This window comes from Schistocerca americana, chromosome 7, assembly GCF_021461395.2.
Source record: "Schistocerca americana isolate TAMUIC-IGC-003095 chromosome 7, iqSchAmer2.1, whole genome shotgun sequence".
Classification (NCBI taxonomy): Eukaryota; Metazoa; Arthropoda; class Insecta; order Orthoptera; family Acrididae; genus Schistocerca; species Schistocerca americana.
The window spans coordinates 582,712,916-582,731,979 of NC_060125.1; the positions used below are offsets into that span (position 1 = coordinate 582,712,916).

Here is a 19,064-nt window from a genome sequence, read left to right on the forward strand (position 1 = left end):
GCTCTTTTAATACTTTGCAAATTCACTAATTTTCTGTGTCATTCCTGTGTGGTATAACAGCTGTTACAATTATCATAGGAATGTTGTTGGTTTTAAAGATTTAACAATGATCTGGAAACGAAAGTTACCTGCGACAAGACGTGTGGGACTGGGTGCGTGTGGAACTGTTCCGATGGCAGTATCGTGCAGTTTTGTTACTGCAGCAGGCGAAGTGTGTGTAAGTGCTTTATATGGTGCTAGCGCAATTTTCTACTTGAAATCACCGCATAAAAAGGCTGCTAACAATGCATAATAAAAGCCAATCAACGTTACACACTTTTCCGAAACCATTCACCACAATTCCCCACTAGTTTCACAAAAGCATATTTCATACCACAGTTTTTCCCCAGATCTTTAATTAGGAATGTAAGATTCGTCTACAATTATAAAACGCCATTACAGTTCCTTTCAGTTTTTAAATCTCCTCCATCCATTTTGGCCTACACTCAACAAAAAAGTATGAAACGCACGTTCACAGTTTTCATATGCAAAGCTTCATTCTTCAGGAAGTACATTTGAATCGACTCTGATCACACAAATTTCGTCAATCCTAATGTAGAAGTCATCTGTCACAGTTTCATCACTTTAAGACACAGTCAGCTGATTACGTAACTTTAGCCGGATACTTATTTATCCTAAAAATTAATTACAAAGGGAGAAGTAATTAAATCTGGCTATACGGCAAAAACAAATTTCATTTATTTACTTATAATGTTAAGTATAAATGCAATATAAAACCTATGAAGTATTTTTTAATATATCAGTTTAACATAAAATATATACGTTACAGATTTGGTGGAGATTGCTCCAGTCATTCAGGAGTGATGCTGGTAATTAATTTTCCACTCAATTCTCTCCCAGAGTTAGACGTCTTACTGGTGTCTTATCCCCGCAGTATTTTTCCGTAGACAGTAACAGCGTTCATGATTGGTTCAATACTGAAAGACAGCATCAGCCAGCACATTAATAGCAACAGTCACGTTTGTTACAATCAAACGCTCACCGGGTTTGAATGGCAAGTCATTTTCAATAGCCCATAGATGTTTGCACCAGAACACGAGAGAAGTTACAATTTACGTAACGTTACTACTAGAAGACTCAATTTTGTGTAGGAGCTTCACGTATATGCTGACCTCCCCAATTTATAACGTGGCCATCGGTGAAGAAGCATCTGTGGAGTACTCAAAGTAAATGAGCTTTGGAGCCTGGTTTAGCCATTAAAAAATTTCACAGGAATTTGGCTGTAAAACCTTTATTATGACACTAAGTTTTGTTGAAACTTTCTCTTCCGTTCGTGTGTTGTGAGCACACGCCAGCATCTTCTTACTTTATCCTCTGGGGTTCTAGATGTATTTCTAGCCCTATACTATATTCTCAACAACAAATTCTGCTGAAACTGGTTCAAGTGATCCAGAATTACGTGTCACGTTTCACTACTTCCCGTTGCCAGTCCCACCTCTAAGCGTATAAAATGAGCCCAGGAACCAAAAAAAGTGCAGGATGTGTCCATAAAGATGGGATTCGGGTAGGTGAGCCTGGTCTGGTCTGAATCCGCCTCGCGAATTAACGACGAGAGCTGGCGAACCAGCAGGACTGAATGTAGTTTTTAGGCGGTTTCTCACATCCAAATAGGTGAATATCGGGCTGGTGCCCACGTCGTATCTCATATACACGCAACGCACATATTTACTAGCACATTCTCACACATGAATACGCAATTTACTTTGGATGCAGACAGATCAACTACATACGCGATCGCATCAGAATACTGTGACCATCGCATATGTTCGACGGCGCCGTGCAATAACCACTCACGGCTGGTGGCAGTACTAGAGGTGGAGGGTATATGATGCGTGTCGGGGAACGCGGAAAACAGTGCAGTCATTGTCGTGATGTGGAAAGAGAGCAATTCATCTGACGTCCAAAGGGCGTGATCATTGGCTGACGTGCGAATGGTGGATTCATTTCCGAAATGGCTACGGTTTGTAAACTGTTCGCGTGCCGTCGTGGTCAAAGTATACCGTGGGCGACAAAATGGCACCGAGGCAACTGTGGTACACCACGGACCTCAGATGACAAGGGAGGACGACGGCTGAGGAGATGTGTACTGCTCAGTAGAGTTGCCATTGAGCAGTCGATCACCCAGATGAACCAGGGACTACTAGCAGTGTCTCATCAACGATTGTTCAGTGAACGTTGCTGCATGTGGGGCTCGAGAGCAGATACTTGATTCATGCACCCATGGCAGTCCCGTAGAATAGGCAGCAAAGGAGAGGAAATTCCATGAAAACTGTGTTTTGAAGTTCGGTTATTTTGAAATGCCACACCCTTTACACTCCCACCGCAGCCATTAAGGGGCCCAGCACTCCTAATTATTTTTCAAGACAGTGAGTCATAAGTGTATCAAGTTTTGTCGACATTTTTCCAGGAGATCCTGAGCTATTCAAGGATACACGCACACACACACACACACACACACACACACACACACACACAAACACACACACACACACACACACACACACACAGTCAATTTTTACATACATGGGGAGGGAACATAATGAAATGAAAGGGTTCAAGTCACTATGACTTCGTTTACCCAATTGCATTGGGCATTTACTGTTTGTCCAGTCTCCGCGACTTCTGTTCGGCTTAAGCTTGGACCACAGACCACTTTAAGGCGTACATTGTCTTACTGAACTATACTTGTGCATCTTACTGACACGTATAATACCAATGGCATCATACACCCTCCAACAAACAAATTTACATCTGCTAGAAGGAGCAAAATCGTTTTAGGAGTTGAACTTAATACCGACAATCTCAACAACAAAAGTCACATTATTCAAGGTATATTAATCCATAATTCTATGGGTATGAGCAATTTATAAAATAAATATAAATGATTCGAATATGATACGGGAAAAGTGTTTGGTGAGCGTCCTTCCAGTCTTAGAATTAAGCGTGCTCTCAATTGCTGTACTTTTACGTCTCTTTATCCCATTTCCTCCAGAAAGAAGTGTTGCTCAACACAATAAATATCATAGGAATGCACCTGGGAGAATGCTGGAGTAAGTTGCCACGTAGCACCGTCCCTATCGTTTGCACGTGAACGAACGCTCCAAGCATTCCGTGTCAGAGTTACACGTATAATCAGTGCCCCAAGTAACATGTGGTATTTAACTACAAGATTTTATTACGTATTTTAGTGGTGGAATTCACGCAGATAAGCTGTGTAAATTTGTATGCGACTCTAAGCGATGTGTTATTATTGAGGTAAGATCATAAAATTAATGGGAATTGGAAATACAAGATACAGATCAGATTAGATTAGTTTCAGTTTTCGTTCCATAGACCCAAAAATGATATGATTCTCGTTGATGTGGAACAAGTCAGAAAATATAACACGAACGCCACAACACATTTGAATATAATGCTCACCAGCCTGATCATTCGTCCGAAGATTGTAAAGTAGGTGAATACAAAGCGCTAAACTGGAACTGCTAAGATTTACAGAATTATTACACGGTCAGAATGAAACATAGTTATGCACTTTTAATAAATTTATCACATACAAAATACGTAATGTTGACTGATGCGACCGAGTGCTGTCAAAACTGACGTCTAAGAGAATTTTTACTTAAGCTGGTCTAACAGTCCCTGTTAAGATATTAATCTACAGAGTAGAAGGAGTTGCCTATCAAAAGTCCCTCAGACTCTGTTTAAACTGTGCTTCATCTGAAACCAAGATTTTAATGCTTGCTGGCAATTTATTGAATACGTATGTGCCTTAGTAATGGACTCCTTTTTGGACGATGGTAAGTGATTTTAGGTCTTAATGTAGATTGTTCTTGTTCCTGGCACTGATATTATGTGTTGAGTTATTGGCTGGAAATAGAGATACATTACTTGCAACAAATTTCGTTAAGCAATACATATACTGAGAAGCAATGGTTAGAATACAAAGTTTCTTGAACACGTTCCTACACGATGCTCTTGAATTTACTCCACAAATGATTCTTGTTACACGCATTTTCACGATAAAATCTTTCGCTTGATTGGACGAGTACCCCAGAATATGATCCCGTATGACATAATATAATGAAAGTAAGCAAAATAGACAAGATTTTTTATGTTTATATCTCTTACTTCTGACATCATTCTCATTGCAGATAGAAACTTCTTTATGTGCTTTAGCCATTCTCTCGAATGCCCTTCCCAACACAATTTATATCAAGTTGTAATCCCAGAAATTTAACAGTGTCAACCTCTTCAATATCCATGTGTGCAAGAAATCTCTTACAGTTTCTGAACTGCATATAGTGGGTCTTTTCAAAGTTTAATGATAGTGGATTAGCTTTGTGTGTGTGAATTCCTAAGCAACCAAACTGCTGAGGTCATCGGTCCCTAGACTTACACACTACTTAAACTAACTTATGCTAACGACAACACACACACCTATGCCGGAGAGAGGACTCGAACCTCCGGCGGGAGGTGCCGCGCAACCCGTGATGGGGCTGAATGAGCTTTAAATCACTTTTTAATGTGAGTGAAAATTTGATTGGCAGCCATCTCTAAATCTGTAATTGACATGCTACTTATTGCAGTATTTGTATTATCTGCAAACAAACGAACTTCCCATCTGTCAATTTAACAGACGGGTGGTGATTAACGAACACACGAAAATGCAACTGACCCAAGAGCGAACCTTGAGGAACACCACATGTAATTAATTCTCTATCAGAAGAAGACTGACGGTATACCGCAATGGTATTTCGCAACGACTCCGTTTGTTTCCTATTAGTTACGTAAGACTCGAAACAGTTCCCAGTACTGCCAGTGAAACCATAATATTATAATCCACTTAAAATAACGCTGTGATGCATACAGTCAAAGGCTTTTGACAGGACACAGATGTGCCAATAGCCTCAGATTTGTTACCTAATGTATGAAGTGCATTCTCACTGTCCGTTACACAGTTTTCCTTATATCGGAACCCTTAAGGAACGCAGACTATAACTCAGAAAATGACTTTGAAGTCAAATGCTTAAGGGGACGATTGAACACAACCTTTTAAAATATTTTCGAAAAAGCCGACAAAAGTGAAATTCGTCGATAGTTTGATGGTATCTCTTTATCTCCCTTCTTGTAAAGAGACGTAATTTCAGTGAATTTTAGCCAATCAGGAAATGTTCCACTGATAAAGATTGATAAAACTCAGTTCACAAGAGCACTCTTTGATTAACTTCCTTCTTATCTTATCGTAACCACTAGAATACTTATAATCTTTTAATTTCATCGTTGTCTTATAAGGAATCATCACGCACAATGTTAAATGGTTAAAGTGGCTGTGAGCAATATAGGGCTTAACTGCTGTAGTCATCAGTCCCCTAGAACTACTTAAACCTAACTAACCTAAGGACATCACACACATCCTCGCCCGAGGCAGCATGCGGTTCCGGACTGCAGCGCGGTCAAATTTTATTGATAAACAGTAATGTACTGGTTTCTGTCAAACAAGGCTGCGAGAAAAAAAGGTGCTGTGCTGTGCTGTGAAAATGTACCGTACTGTTTCGTTCTTTTTCCGCAGTCACTTTTAGCGTATGGCATATCTCATTATGATTAGAATCGTCCGAAGCTTTGTAATCCTACCAGTTCGTGCAATAAAACAGTGCAGAATACTGTTACGGAAGCTACCATCCTCATAGATCTAACACCTGGAGAGGCCTCTCCCATACCCGTGTACCAAAGAGCCCAGTCGATTTAGCTATTCATTTTAAGCGTTTTCAATTGCTAATAAAAGTGTCCTTTGCAATATCAGTAAAAGAGGGCCATAGGGAGGGGGCAAAAGTAGGAGGAAGGGGGTGGCGGCGAGTGAATAGCCAAAGCTGGAGCGGGGGGGGGGGGGGGGGGGGAGGGAAGAAAGAGATGACCAGAGAGAGGGGGAATGGGAAATGAAGACGAGGGGGGACGAGGTGATGGAAAGACTGAGTGGGAAAGAGGAGAAAGAGGGAAATGGAGATAGACCAAGGGCACGGGAAGAAGCACATTAGGACTTACATCCAATTCCCATACGTGTTTGTCAATTGTGAAGCATTTCCGAAATCACTAATGTTATAATATGAAGATAGGCGTTATCAGGAAGTCCTCAAAGGATTCGGATGCTGTAAGCAATTGTAAGACATTTCCAGGGGCAGATGTGGACTCTGACCACAATCTATTGGTTATGAACTGTAGATTAAAGCTGAAGAAATTGCAAAAAGGTGGGAATTTAAGGAGATGGGACTTGGATAAACTGACTAAACCAGAGGTTGTACAGAGTTTCAGGGACAGCATAAGGGAACAAGAGACAGGAATGGGGGAAAGAAATACAGTAGAAGACGAATGGGTAGCTTTGAGAGATGAAGTAGTGAAAGCAGCAGCGGATCAAGTAGGTAAAAAGATGAGGGCTAGTAGAAACCGTTGGGTAACAGAAGAAATATTGAATTTAATTGATGAAAGGAGAAAATATAAAAATGCAGTAAATGAAGCAGGCAAAAAGGAATACAAACGTCTCAAAAATGAGATCGACAGGAAGTGCAAATGGCTAAGTAGGGCTGGCTAGAGGACAAATGTAAGGATGTAGAGGCTTGTCTCACTAGGGGTAAGATAGATACTGCCTACAGGAAAATTAAAGAGACCTTTGGAGAGAAGAGAATCACTTCTACGAATATCAAGAGCTCAGATGGCAACCAGTTCTAAGCAAAGAAGGGAAGGCAGAATGGTGGAAGGAGTATATAGAGGGTTTATACAAGGGCGATGTACTTGAGGACAATATTATAGAAATGGAAGAGGATGTAGATGAAGACGAAATGGGAGATAAGATACTGCGTGAAGAGTTTGACAGAGCACTGAAAGACCAGAGTCGAAACAAGGCCCCGGGAGTAGACAACATTCCATTAGAACTTCTGATGGCCTTGGGAGAGCCAGTCATGACAAAACTCTACCATCTGGTGAGCAAGATGTATGAGACAGGTTAAATACCCTCAGACTTCAACAACAATATAATAATTCCAATCCCAAAGAAAGCAGGTGTTGACGGATGTGAAAATTACCGAACTATCAGTTTAATAAGTCACAGCTGCAAAATACTAACGCGAATTCTTTACTGACGAATGGAAAAACTGGTAGAAGCCGACCTCGGGGAAGATCAGTTTGGATTCCGTAGAAATGTTGGGACACGTGAGGCAATACTAACCTTACGACTTATCTTAGAAGAAAGATTAAGAAAAGGCAAAACTACATTTCTGGCATTTGTAGACTTAGAGAAAGCTTTTGACAATGTTGATTGGAATGCTCTCTTTCAAATTCTGAAGGTGGCAGGGGTAAAATACAGGGAGCGAAAGGCTATTTACAATTTGTACAGAAACCAGAAGGCAGTTATAAGAGTCGAGGGGCATGCAAGGGAAGCAGTGGTTGGGAAAGGAGTGAGACAGGGTTGTAACCTCTCCCCGATGTTATTCAATCTGTATATTGGGCAAGCAGTAAAGGAAACAAAAGAAAAATTCGGAGTAGGTATTAAAATTCATGGAGAAGAAGTAAAAACTTTGAGGTTCGCCGATGACATTGTAATTCTGTCAGAGACAGCAAAGGACTTGGAAGAGCAGTTGAACGGATTGAACAGTGTCTTGAAAGGAGGATATAAGATAAACATCAACAAAAGCAAAACAAGGATAATGGAATGAAGTCAAATTAAATCGGGTGATGCTGAGGGAATTAGATTAGGAAATGAGACACTTAAAGTAGTAAAGGAGTTTTGCTATTTGGGGGGCAAAATAACTGATGCTAGTCGAAGTAGAGAGCATATAAAATGTAGACTGGCAATGGCAAGGAAATCGTTTCTGAGGAAGAGAAATTTGTTAACATCGAGTATAGATTTAAGTGTCAGGAAGTAGTTTCGGAATGTATTTGTATGGAGTGTAGCCTTGTATGGAAGTGAAACGTGGACGATAACTAGTTTGGACAGGAAGAGAATAGAAGCTTTCGAAATGTGGTGCTACAGAAGAATGCTGACGATAAGGTGGGTAGATCACGTAACTAATGAGGAGGTATTGAATAGGATTGGTGAGAAGAGAAGTTTGTGGCAGAACTTGACTAGAAGAAGGGATCAGTTGGTAGGACATGTTTTGAGGCATCAAGGGATCACAAATTTAGCATTGGAGGGCAGCGTGGAGGGTAAAAATCGTAGAGGGAGACCAAGAGACGAATACACTAAGCAGATTCAGAAGGATGTAGGTTGCAGTAGGTACTGGGAGATGAAGAAGCTTGTACAGGACAGAGTAGCATGGAGAGCTGCATCAAACCAGACTCAGGACTGAAGACCACAACAACAACAACAAGCAATGAAAGTGGAATATAAACCATTACCCAGAGCACATTTCCCTTTAAAGTTGTGTTTGGTTGAGGGCATCTATCCAGAAAAGCCTTAAAGAAAGAAATAGTAAATCATTCCTACATCACACACAATATTATCTTTCATCCTATCATCAAAATTCAGCTGATTTTACTTTGAACATAGTTACTTAACAGCACAAGGCTGTATGTGTAATGTGCTCTTCTCCTGAGCCAAAGAGTACATTACTCGTCTACTCAAATTTTACATAAGGAAGATCGATGATGTGCGAACATCGTAGGAAGCAACGGACAGTTGGTCCCACCTTCTTCTCACAAGAATAAAACTATATCTTTAAATACATTGAATTTTGTGTAAGGGAACTTTGCGGCTTACATGCTCTCTTCTTATTTAATTAGCTTCAGATTCAAGTTTGATTTGCAGAGCACTCAGCTGGTTTTTATCCATGTTAAGGGAAAGAGAAGCTATGTACTTACAGTTTCCTCCATTAATTACTCGTATGTGCAGTACACGAAATAAAGTTAAACAATGATTTTTTGTGCTGAGAGGTAATTTACATCGCCACCTACCTGCAACATGACGGACACGCCCACAATGCCTTGCGATTTGTGCTGTGCCTCTGTCATGTTGTGGTACAGGTCCGCGTTAAACCCGTACAGCTGAATCTGGAAAGAGACGTAAAATACTTATTAACCACAAAAATAATTGTAGATCCTTTTTTTTCTGAGCTGAAAAATTTAATGACCTTCTCACTTATTTTGAGTTTTATAATGATGATAATAATAATAATACTCGATGTCTTCTATTATTTGTTGGAGATAATCTCCACTTCCCCGCCCCATGAACCATGGACCTTGCCATTGGTGGGGAAGCTTGCGTGCCACAACGATACAGATAGCCGTACCGTAGGTGCAACCACAACGGAGGGGTATCTGAGGCCAGACGAAGGTGTGGTTCCTGAAGAGGGGCAGCAGCCTTTTCAGTAGTTGCAGGGGCAACAGTCCGTATGATTGACTGATCTCACCTTGTAGCACTAACCAAAACGGCCTTGCTGTTGTGGTACTGCGAACGGCTCAAAGCAAGGGGAAACTGCAGCTGTAATTTTTCACGAGGACATGCAGCTTTACTGTATGATTAAATGATGATGGCATCCTCTTGGGTAAAATATTCCGGAGGTAAAACAGGCCCCCATTAGAATCTCCGGGCGCGGACTACTCAAGAGGACGTCGTTATCAGGAGAAAGAAAACTGGCGTTCTACGGAGCGGAGCGTGGAATGTCAGATCCCTTAATCGGGCAGGTAGGTTAGAAAATTTAAAAAGGGAAATGGATAGGTTAAAGTTAGATATAGTGGGAATTAGTGAAGTTCGGTGGCAGTAGGAACAAGACTTTTGGTCAGGTGAATACAGGGTTATAAATACAAAATCAAATAGGGGTAATGCAGGAGTAGGTTTAATAACGAATAAAAAATAGGAGTGCAGGTAAACTACTACAAACAGCATAGTGAACGCATTATTGTGGCCAAGATAGACACGAAGCCCATTCCTACTACAGTAGTACAAGTTTATATGCCAACTAGCTTTCCAGATGATCAAGAAATTGATGAAATGTTTGATGAGATAAAAGAAATTATTCAGGTAGTGAAAGGAGACGAAAATTTAATAGTCATGGGTGACTGGAATTCAACAGTAGGAAAAGGAAGAGAAGGAAACGTAGTAGGAGAATATGGATAGGGATAAGAAATGAAAGAGGAAGCCGCCTGGTAGAAATTTGCACAGAGCATAACTTAATCATAGCTATCACTTGATTCAAGAATCATGAAAGAAGGTTGTATACATGGAAGAACCCTGGAGATACTAGAAGGTTTCAGGTAGATTACCTAATGGCAAGACACAGAATCAGGAACCAGGTTTTAAATTGTAAGACATTTCCAGGGGCAGATGTGGACTCTGACCACAATCTATTGGTTATGAACTGTGGATTAAAACTGAAGAAACTGCAAAAAGGTGGGAATTTAAGGAGATGGGACCTGGATAAACTGAAAGAACCAGAGGTTGTACAGAGTTTCAGGGAGAGCATAAGGGAACAATTGACAGGAACGGGGGAAAGAAATACAGTAGAAGAAGAATGGGTAGCTTTGCGGGATGAAGTAGTGAAGGTACCAAAGGCTCAAGTAGGTAAAAAGACGAGGGCTAGTAGAAATCCATGGGTAACAGAAGAGATACTGAATTTAATTGAAGAAAGGAAAAAAAAATGCCTAAATCAAGCAGGCAAAAAGGAATAGAAACCTCTCAAAAATGAGATCGATAGGAAGTGCAAAATGGCTAAGCAGAGATGGCTAGAGGACAAATGTAACGATGTAGAGGCTTATCTCAGGAGGGGTAAGATAGATACAGCCTACAGGAAAATTAAAGAGACCTTTGGAGAAAAGAGAACCACTTGCATGAATATGCCAGTCCTGACAAAACTCTACCATCTGGTGGGCAAGATGAATGAGGCAGGCGAAATTCCCTCAGACTTCAAGAAGAATATAATAATTCCAATCCCAAAGAAAGTAGGTGTTTACAGATGTGAAAATTACCGAACTATGAATTTAATAAGTCACAGCTGCAAAATACTAACGCGAATTGTTTACAGACGACTGAAAAAACTGGTAGAAGCCAACCTCGGGGAAGATCAGTTTGGATTCCGTAGAAATGTTGGAACACATGAGGCAATACTGACCCTACGACTTATCTTAGAAGAAAGATTAAGGAAAGGCAAACCTACGTTTCTAGCATTTGTAGTCTTAGAGAAAGCTTTTGACAATGTTGACTGGAATACTGTCTTTCAAATTCTGAAGGTGGCAGGGGTAAAATACAGGGAGCGAAAGGCTAAATAGTATGTATTGTATGGAAACCAGATGGCAGCTAAAATAGTCGAGGGGCATGGAAGGGAAGCAGTGGTTGGGAAGGGAGTGAGACAGAGTTGTAGCCTATCCCCGATGTTATTCAATCTGTATATTGAGCAAGCAGTAAAGGAAACAAAAGAAAAGTTCGGAGTAGGCATTAAAATCCATGGAGCAGAAATAAAAACTTTGAAGTTCACCGATGACATTGTAATTCTGTGAAAGACAGCAAAGGACTTGGAAGAGCAGTTGAACGGAATGGGCAGTGTCTTGAAAGGAGGATATAAGACGAACATCAACAAAAGTAAAATGAGGATAATGGAATGTAGTCGAATTAAGTCGGGTGATGCTGAGGGAATTAGATTAGGAAATGAGACACTTAAAGTGGTAAAGGAGTTTTGATATTTGGGAAGCAAAATAACTGATGATGGTCGAAGCAGAGAGGATATAAAATGTAGACTTGCAATGGCAATAAAGCGATTCTAAAGAAGAGAAATTTGTTAACATCGAGCATAGATTTAAGTGTCAGGAAGCCGTTTCTGAAAGTATTTGTATGGAGTGTAGCTATGTATGGAAGTGAAACATGGACGAGAAATAGTTTAGACAAGAAGAGAATAGAAGCTTTCGAAATGTGGTGCTACAGAAGAATGCTGAAGATTAGATGGGTAGATCACATTAACTAATGAGGAGGTATTGAATAGAATTGGGGAGAAGAGGAGTTTGTGGCACAACTTGACTAGAAGAAGGGATCGGTTGGTAGGACATGTTCTGAGGCATCAAGGGGTCATCAATTTAGTACTGGAGGGTAGCGTGGAGGGTAGAAATCGTAGAGGGAGACCAAGAGATGAATACACTAAGCAGATTCAGAAGGATGTAGGCTGCAGTAGGTACTGGGAGATGAAAAAGCTTGCAGAGGAAAGAGTAGCATGGAGAGCTGCATCAAACCAGTCTCAGGACTGAAGACCACAACAACAACTACAACAAAAACATTTAGCACCAAACAAAATTCCGATTTTTTTGTTCGTCACTTTCTTGCAAGCAAGGGCCACAAGGGTGAATGGCTGCAGTGTGTCAGACATCTATTCTTAACCTACATCATGGTACATTAGGTTTCGTACAGTGAGTCCCACCGCTTGGAATAACAACATTCCAATCTCCCTCTTCTCCTACAGTTTTTGCACTCTACATCTTCCTATAATACTTCAGTAGCTATTCCCTGATGTATTAACACATGTATTAAAACGTCCTGTCATCTAGTCGCCTTTTCTATTCAGTCTTTTACATATATTCGTTTCCTTGCAGATTCTGAGGAGCTGTTCATAATAACAGACAGCTCACCATACGTTATAGAAAGAAGTAGTGCACGACACAGTGCTTTTACAAAGAGATCAAAATCGGTAGACACTCATGCAGTTGTAACCAGAAAATAAATTCGTGGATCTATTAACAAAGTGTGTTTGAATAAAGATGAAAGTTTCAGCCACTTTATGTCAAAGTAAGCACATGACAGTCGCTTGAGCAGCGCTATTTTCTCTCTCATGACCTTTTTAGTATTCTGGCTAGATGTTTAACGTCATGAATTTGCATTTCTATGATAACAGCAGAGTTCAGTCCACAAGAAAAAAATTAATATCTACGACAAGTAGAGGTCTTAGTGATAAATACGAGCTCAAATTTAAATAATGACATTGATGGAACACAGTCATGAAAGGACAGTCCCTGAATTCATAATAAATTATTTAGAAAGATTTTTACTTTTTTGCGTCAACAATCACAAAACCAATTCAAAATTCAGTTACAATGTTAGATTGACTGCTGCCCCTTGGTCCAACCGTAAAATGCATTGCGCTCGGTTAAGTTGCCGAAATGCTTTTAGGGCATTAATAGAATCAGAGAAGATGAGAGTCATTTTCCTTCGATTACGCCTCATTCGCGCCGTTGCCTTCAATACCGAACGTAGTTGATCACTGTAACCTGACACCGATTGGTGAGTCGATACCTGAGGACTCCACTGAGCCAAGTGTAACCCCCTGTACATATCTCAGTGAAATTGTGGTGTTTGCCCGCATCTCGTGGTCGTGCGGTAGCGTTCTCGCTTCCCACGCCCGGGTTCCCGGGTTCGATTCCCGGCGGGGTCAGGGATTTTCTCTGCCTCGTGACGGCTGGGTGTTGTGTGCTGTCCTTAGGTTAGTTAGGTTTAAGTAGTTCTAAGTTCTAGGGGACTTATGACCACAGCAGTTGAGTCCCATAGTGCTCAGAGCCATTTGAACCATTTTTTTGAAATTGTGGTGTTTATTTAGCATATCATAAAAACGGACGTAAAACATGTTGCAAAGTGCAATCTTTACCGAAAACAGTTGTTTCTGACACTTCTGGGCCTCTTTGGACAGTGGCTATTGTAATTAGGACCTGCACGTTTTTTAGGTAGCTATATCGCGATGCGTGATGAAGTTTTTAATATTTTGTGCGTCCTTGTTTTCTCACAGAGTCGTTGGCAGGTGCTTCTCTTTGTTTAATTTTCACTCAGCCACATGGCTGATATACTTCTTTACTTAATCTGTCAAAAACCTTAAACGACGGACAAATGAAGAACTTTCACTACAATGTGCATGCACGTGCGTGCGTGTGCATGCGTGTGTGTGTGTGTGTGTGTGTGTGTGTGTGTGTGTGTGTGTGCTTAATCAGAACGTCAAAGAAATTTGTTTCACTTTCATTTCAGTATAATTTCTTTATAGCTTTCGTCATGATTTAGTGTGAACGCTAATCACTACGATGCCGTGCTCTTCAACAATCCTGTCATTATCATCATAATCAAGATTTTATAGTCGGAGTGCTGTCCTCTCTTAGTCTATTCATCCAGACTGCATTATCTTGAACAGGTAAACTACCGGATAAGAGAAGTAAGTAAAAACACTAAAGGAGTTGTAGAAGGAGTGAAATGAATTGGTTTCAAATTTTATTCATTAACAGACATGAATATGTGACACACACTGATTTCTAGACGTAGATGAATGTGTGTCATGTTACTTTCTAATAGCATGTAGGAATGTAAGTATAAAGTCTGTTTCTGTGCCATTTCTGCCAAAATGTTCGAGTCAGATGTGCGCCGAAGCGCGGATAGGTTAAATGTTACTCAGTAGCAAAGCTGTCCTGCAAACAGTCGTTTAATTAAGCTGTCACATGTCATGATGCACTGAAAACGACGTCTGTAGACAAGACAGAAATTAACGAGATGTTGAGAAGGGCAGATTTATTCGTCAGTAGAGCACGGTGGCGTGACGCGATGAAGGTTGGGGACCCTTACTCGCCAGGGCCATGCAGTGTTCATATGCGGGGGTGGCAACAGAGCGTCGAGTGAGTGGGGCGCGCCGATAGGGCGGCAGACGGGGGTGGTGGGGGTAGGAGCGGTGGGGCGCAGCGGGGGCAGCGTTGCCATCCATCAAAGTGACGCCGCCGCGCGGACTTTTCCACGTCACCACCCGCCGCTATTTATCTATCACCGCCGACAAACGGCCCTTCCGACTCGCCTATTAATTCGCGCAAATTTCCTCTCGTCACGAGAGGTGAGATATTTTTCCACCGCTGGCAAAACTTTTACGAGTGCTGCTTCTTTTAACGTCCCTTCCTGTTTAATTTTTTGTCGCACTTCACTGACCTACCCATTCATTGTTGAACTCCGTTATTGAGAGTAATGCACAGCAGGAGTTTACCATATTAGGTAAGATCTACATTGTACCTTGTTCATGCTATGAGCAACGCTAAACAAACAGACGCTCAGTGAATGATCGGCAGCAACAGTAAATTTCCACCCGATGATTTAATGACGTTGGATCTAAGCCCTGATGAAGTATTAGCTTTTGTGTAAGTGTTGTAGCGCGAAGGATATTCCGAGACATGCAGATGTCTAACTTTTTGGAGTTACAGTACTTACTGCGATAAATAAGCTCATTAGACGAAACATTATTACTCCAATGAGGCACCATGTTTATAGCGTATCACACTGCCTGTGCCGTCGCCGTCGAGGAAGAGAGTTCAGTAATTTATACAGCTGAAGCCACTCAATGGTGGTTAGATATACAGGGTGAGCACAAAGTCTTGCGCTGATTATAAAAAATTATTACAGAATAACTTTCTGACATAGTAAGCTACATTTGGTGCCGTTACATAGGTTAGTGTTACTAGTTTTTCTTAACACCACTTACGTTAGTAAACCTCAACGTGTGCTCCATTGGTAGCTCGGAGAATGTCGAAGCGGTATTCCAGTTCCCACTGGGTGTTTCGTAACGTGTGCTCTGTCACAGTACCCACAGCAGCTTGTACCCTAGCCTTCAGTTCGTCGACGTCAGCAACTGGTGTGACGAAGACTCTGTCCTTGATAAAGCAGCAGAAAAAAAAGTTAAGGGGCGTAATGTCTGCAGAGGAGAGTAATGTCCGGATCGGTGGATTGGAAGGTACGCTCCAACACCCTGGCCACCTCGTTCTCCAGACATTACCTCCCTTGACTTATTTTTCTGGTGCTATATCAAGGACAGAGTTTTCGTCACACCAGTTGCTGACGTCGACGAACTGAAGGCTAGGATACAAGCTGCTGTGGGTACCATGACAGGACACACGTTACGAAACACCCGGCGGGAACTGGAATACCGCCTCGACATTCTCCGAGCTATCAAGGGAGCACACGTTGAGGTCTACTAACGTAAGTGGCCTAAAAAAAAAAAAAAAAAAAATAAATAAAAAACAAGTTACACTGACCTATGTAACGACGTCAAATGTAACTTAATATATCAAAAAGTTATTCTGCTATAAACTTTTATAATCATGGCAAGACTTTGTGCTATCCCTGAACTTGAGCAACCAAACTGCAGGCATGTTGATTGCTACGTTACACCTCTAGTTCCAAATACTCCCAGACACACTCTACGGCAGGGTTTAATTTCAGATGGAACCCCCCCCCCCCTTCCCACCCTACCGCCCCCACCCTGCCAGGGAATTGTTTTTGAGCTCAGTGGAACAAGTCGGCGCTGGACAGGAGATTTACAGTAGTACACATGTATTAAATCGCAACGTAACTGATTTACCCCTCCGCTAGCACCAGTGAACGTGACAATAGGTGATCAATGTGATGCCATGGGCGGAGACACGGGAAGAGCTAAGTGTGTGTGTGTGTGTGTGTGTGTGTGTGTGTGTCTGTGTGTGTGTACAGTATACTCAAAAAGAGCTGCTATTCGTTTCTCATGTTGACTGTCTTTTGTTTACGACAGCCAGCGATCTCAGAGATCTAAAGTTATAAGCAGGATAAGATGAGCTTCGTTCCAAAGCAGTGATAGGTTTGCATTAAATTTTGTGGTTTTATTGTTTTGATTAAGGTATTAGAAATTATGATGCCGTTGTAAATAATTTATTTAACCACCGCTTTCGTAACCTAGAAGCCACATCATCAGGTCAGACATGGTGAATTGACGTTAAAGTTGCAACATGGTCGGGACTGAACATTCCTTATCTAATAATAAATGACGCAATTAGCTGATCGTCAGGTAAGCGGAAAGTATGGGTCCACGGTTCCTCAAGCGATTCCATGTTCACGGCACAAGGAATGTTCGGTGCATCTTTCATGTCATGATTCACCATATCTAAGCTGATGTGGCTTCTAGGCTACGAAACTGGTCGTTCAATAAATTATTTTCAAGAGTAGCCAAGCGTTATTATTTAAGATGTCTACTTACGTCCGCGGTTGCCCCTCATACAAAACAATGTATAACCATTTATGTTTTAAAACCTGAATTTCAGAACAGTATTTTTTTAAATAATTTCTCATCTTAAGCTGTAACATAAATTTTTCAAAAATCGGAACTTTTGATCTTTTTGCCTGGTTTGGAAAGGGGGTTAGTTTGCTGATTGAGTACTCACGTTATGGCACCTAAAATAGCAGATATTGAGCATTGTGTCTACAGGATTAAGATTGGGTAACTTACCAGACCAGTCGATGGGGAGAAATAATTCAGTTTCTTTACCGAGTTTATTAGAGTCAGAGTTGCAGACACATGTCATTGTTCCGCAATTGAGATATCGCGATGCTGCCTAACCCTCGCCTGGAGTGGATTCTTGGGGCCATGCTGCAACCACAGTGCAGCTGCATGTTAAAAGCATCAATAACTCAAAGGTACAAACTGCGAGGTTGCAGCATAAGCGTACCTTTGTGGTCATACATAAAAATTCTCTAAAGGTCATAGCTCACTATTCACATTCCTGTGGAGGTGGCGTGTTTGTGATCTTAAAAGATACAACATCTAGCGAGGTTACAACAGATTCCGAAAGCTAAATATTTTGGATGAAGTTAATGTTAAAGGTATCAACATGGTAATCGGCTGCTTATGTGCTTCGCATGCTATAGAAGCAGCAGTGGTGGAACGTTTGAGGGAGAAGTTGGAGAAGATTGTGTACGAGGTCTATTCAGAATATTCCGGAACATTCGTAATTTCGCGACAATGGTATGTTTGAGCGAAATGCGGTTGCCATCCCCGCACTTACCTGTGATTAATGTGTAACTGTGGTGCCTCTGTTAGTATTGAGTAGAAAGTTGCGTCGCACAGTTTGCGAATTCCGAGGTGACAGAGTTAGACGAGCAACACTTCTGCATTAAATTTTGCTTGAAACTCAAGGAAACCTTCACAGAGACACACCAAATGGCGCAGGAAGGGTGATGAGCGCTTCAGCCGTTCTCGGTATTACGAATGCTTCAAACGGTTTAAACATGGCCTGACGAAAGTTCAATAAACACGAAAGATACACATAACAGAGACTTCAGTCATTAATAATAATTTCTCCATCACTGTATAGAACACTATGCTAACGCAGAGGTAATTTTTCATTTCCACGATTATAGAAATCACATGGTTATGAGGCGAAGAGCTCTCCGAGCTATGTTCGGAGCGCATTTTCATCCGGAAAGGAAGTTCCTTCAAGGATGTTCCATAGAGCACGGAAAAGATGGAAATCTGAAGGTCATGATAGTGACTTCCCAAACCAACTCTGGTACAGTGTTTCTTGTCAGTATTGCAGAATGTTGGCGGGCGTTATCATTGAGTAGCCTCACTTTAAGCAGTCCTCCCGGTCGTTTTTCTTGGATTACGTCTGCAAGACGTTTCAGTTGGTCGTAATAAATGTCAGCAGCGATTTTTCCACCTCGGGTAGCAATTCGTAGTACACCACAGGGTCGCTGTTCCACGAGATGCGTAACATTATCTTTTGTGAATGCGCGCAGGTCGTTGTACGGGGAGTTGCTGCTTTGTTTGGGCTCAACCACTCCTTTCTTTTCCTTACGTTAGCATAAAGACACCATTTCGTGTCACCAGCAACGATACAGGGTAGGAGTGGTCGGTGTTGTTCGCGAGTCAGTTGATGACGAGCAAGCGGAGATGCTCGCATGGCCACCTTCTGCTTCTTATGATCTTGGCTTAGAGTGTGCGGTACCCATACACCCAATTTTGAACCTTCCCCACCGCATGAAAATGTTCCACGATGGTGGAATAACGGTATTCCATCACGTCTGACAATTCTCGAGTCCACTGACGTGGATCACTGTGGATTAATGATCCTCATAAAATCCCAAAGTCTTTGTAAACATGGAGGCTCACTAATGTTAAAAAGATTCTCCTTCAAACGTGAAAACTTTTTCCTTACCGTAGTCTGTCCAATGAAAATTTCGCCTAAACGACGCAAATGTTTCTGGCTGCCTCCGCTGATTTCAC

The 19,064-nt window shown here is 41.4% G+C and overlaps 1 protein-coding gene across 1 annotated transcript in view; it reads right to left on the bottom strand.

Annotated features, from left to right (window-relative positions):
* The window catches only part of LOC124622077 (carbonic anhydrase-related protein 10-like), an 899,606-nt gene that overhangs the window by 129,238 nt on the left and 751,304 nt on the right, over positions 1-19,064 (bottom strand). The window contains exon 5 of the mRNA XM_047147650.1: positions 9,001-9,096. Coding sequence (XP_047003606.1) covers positions 9,001-9,096 — 96 coding nt within the window. The remainder of the gene's footprint in view (positions 1-9,000; positions 9,097-19,064) is intronic.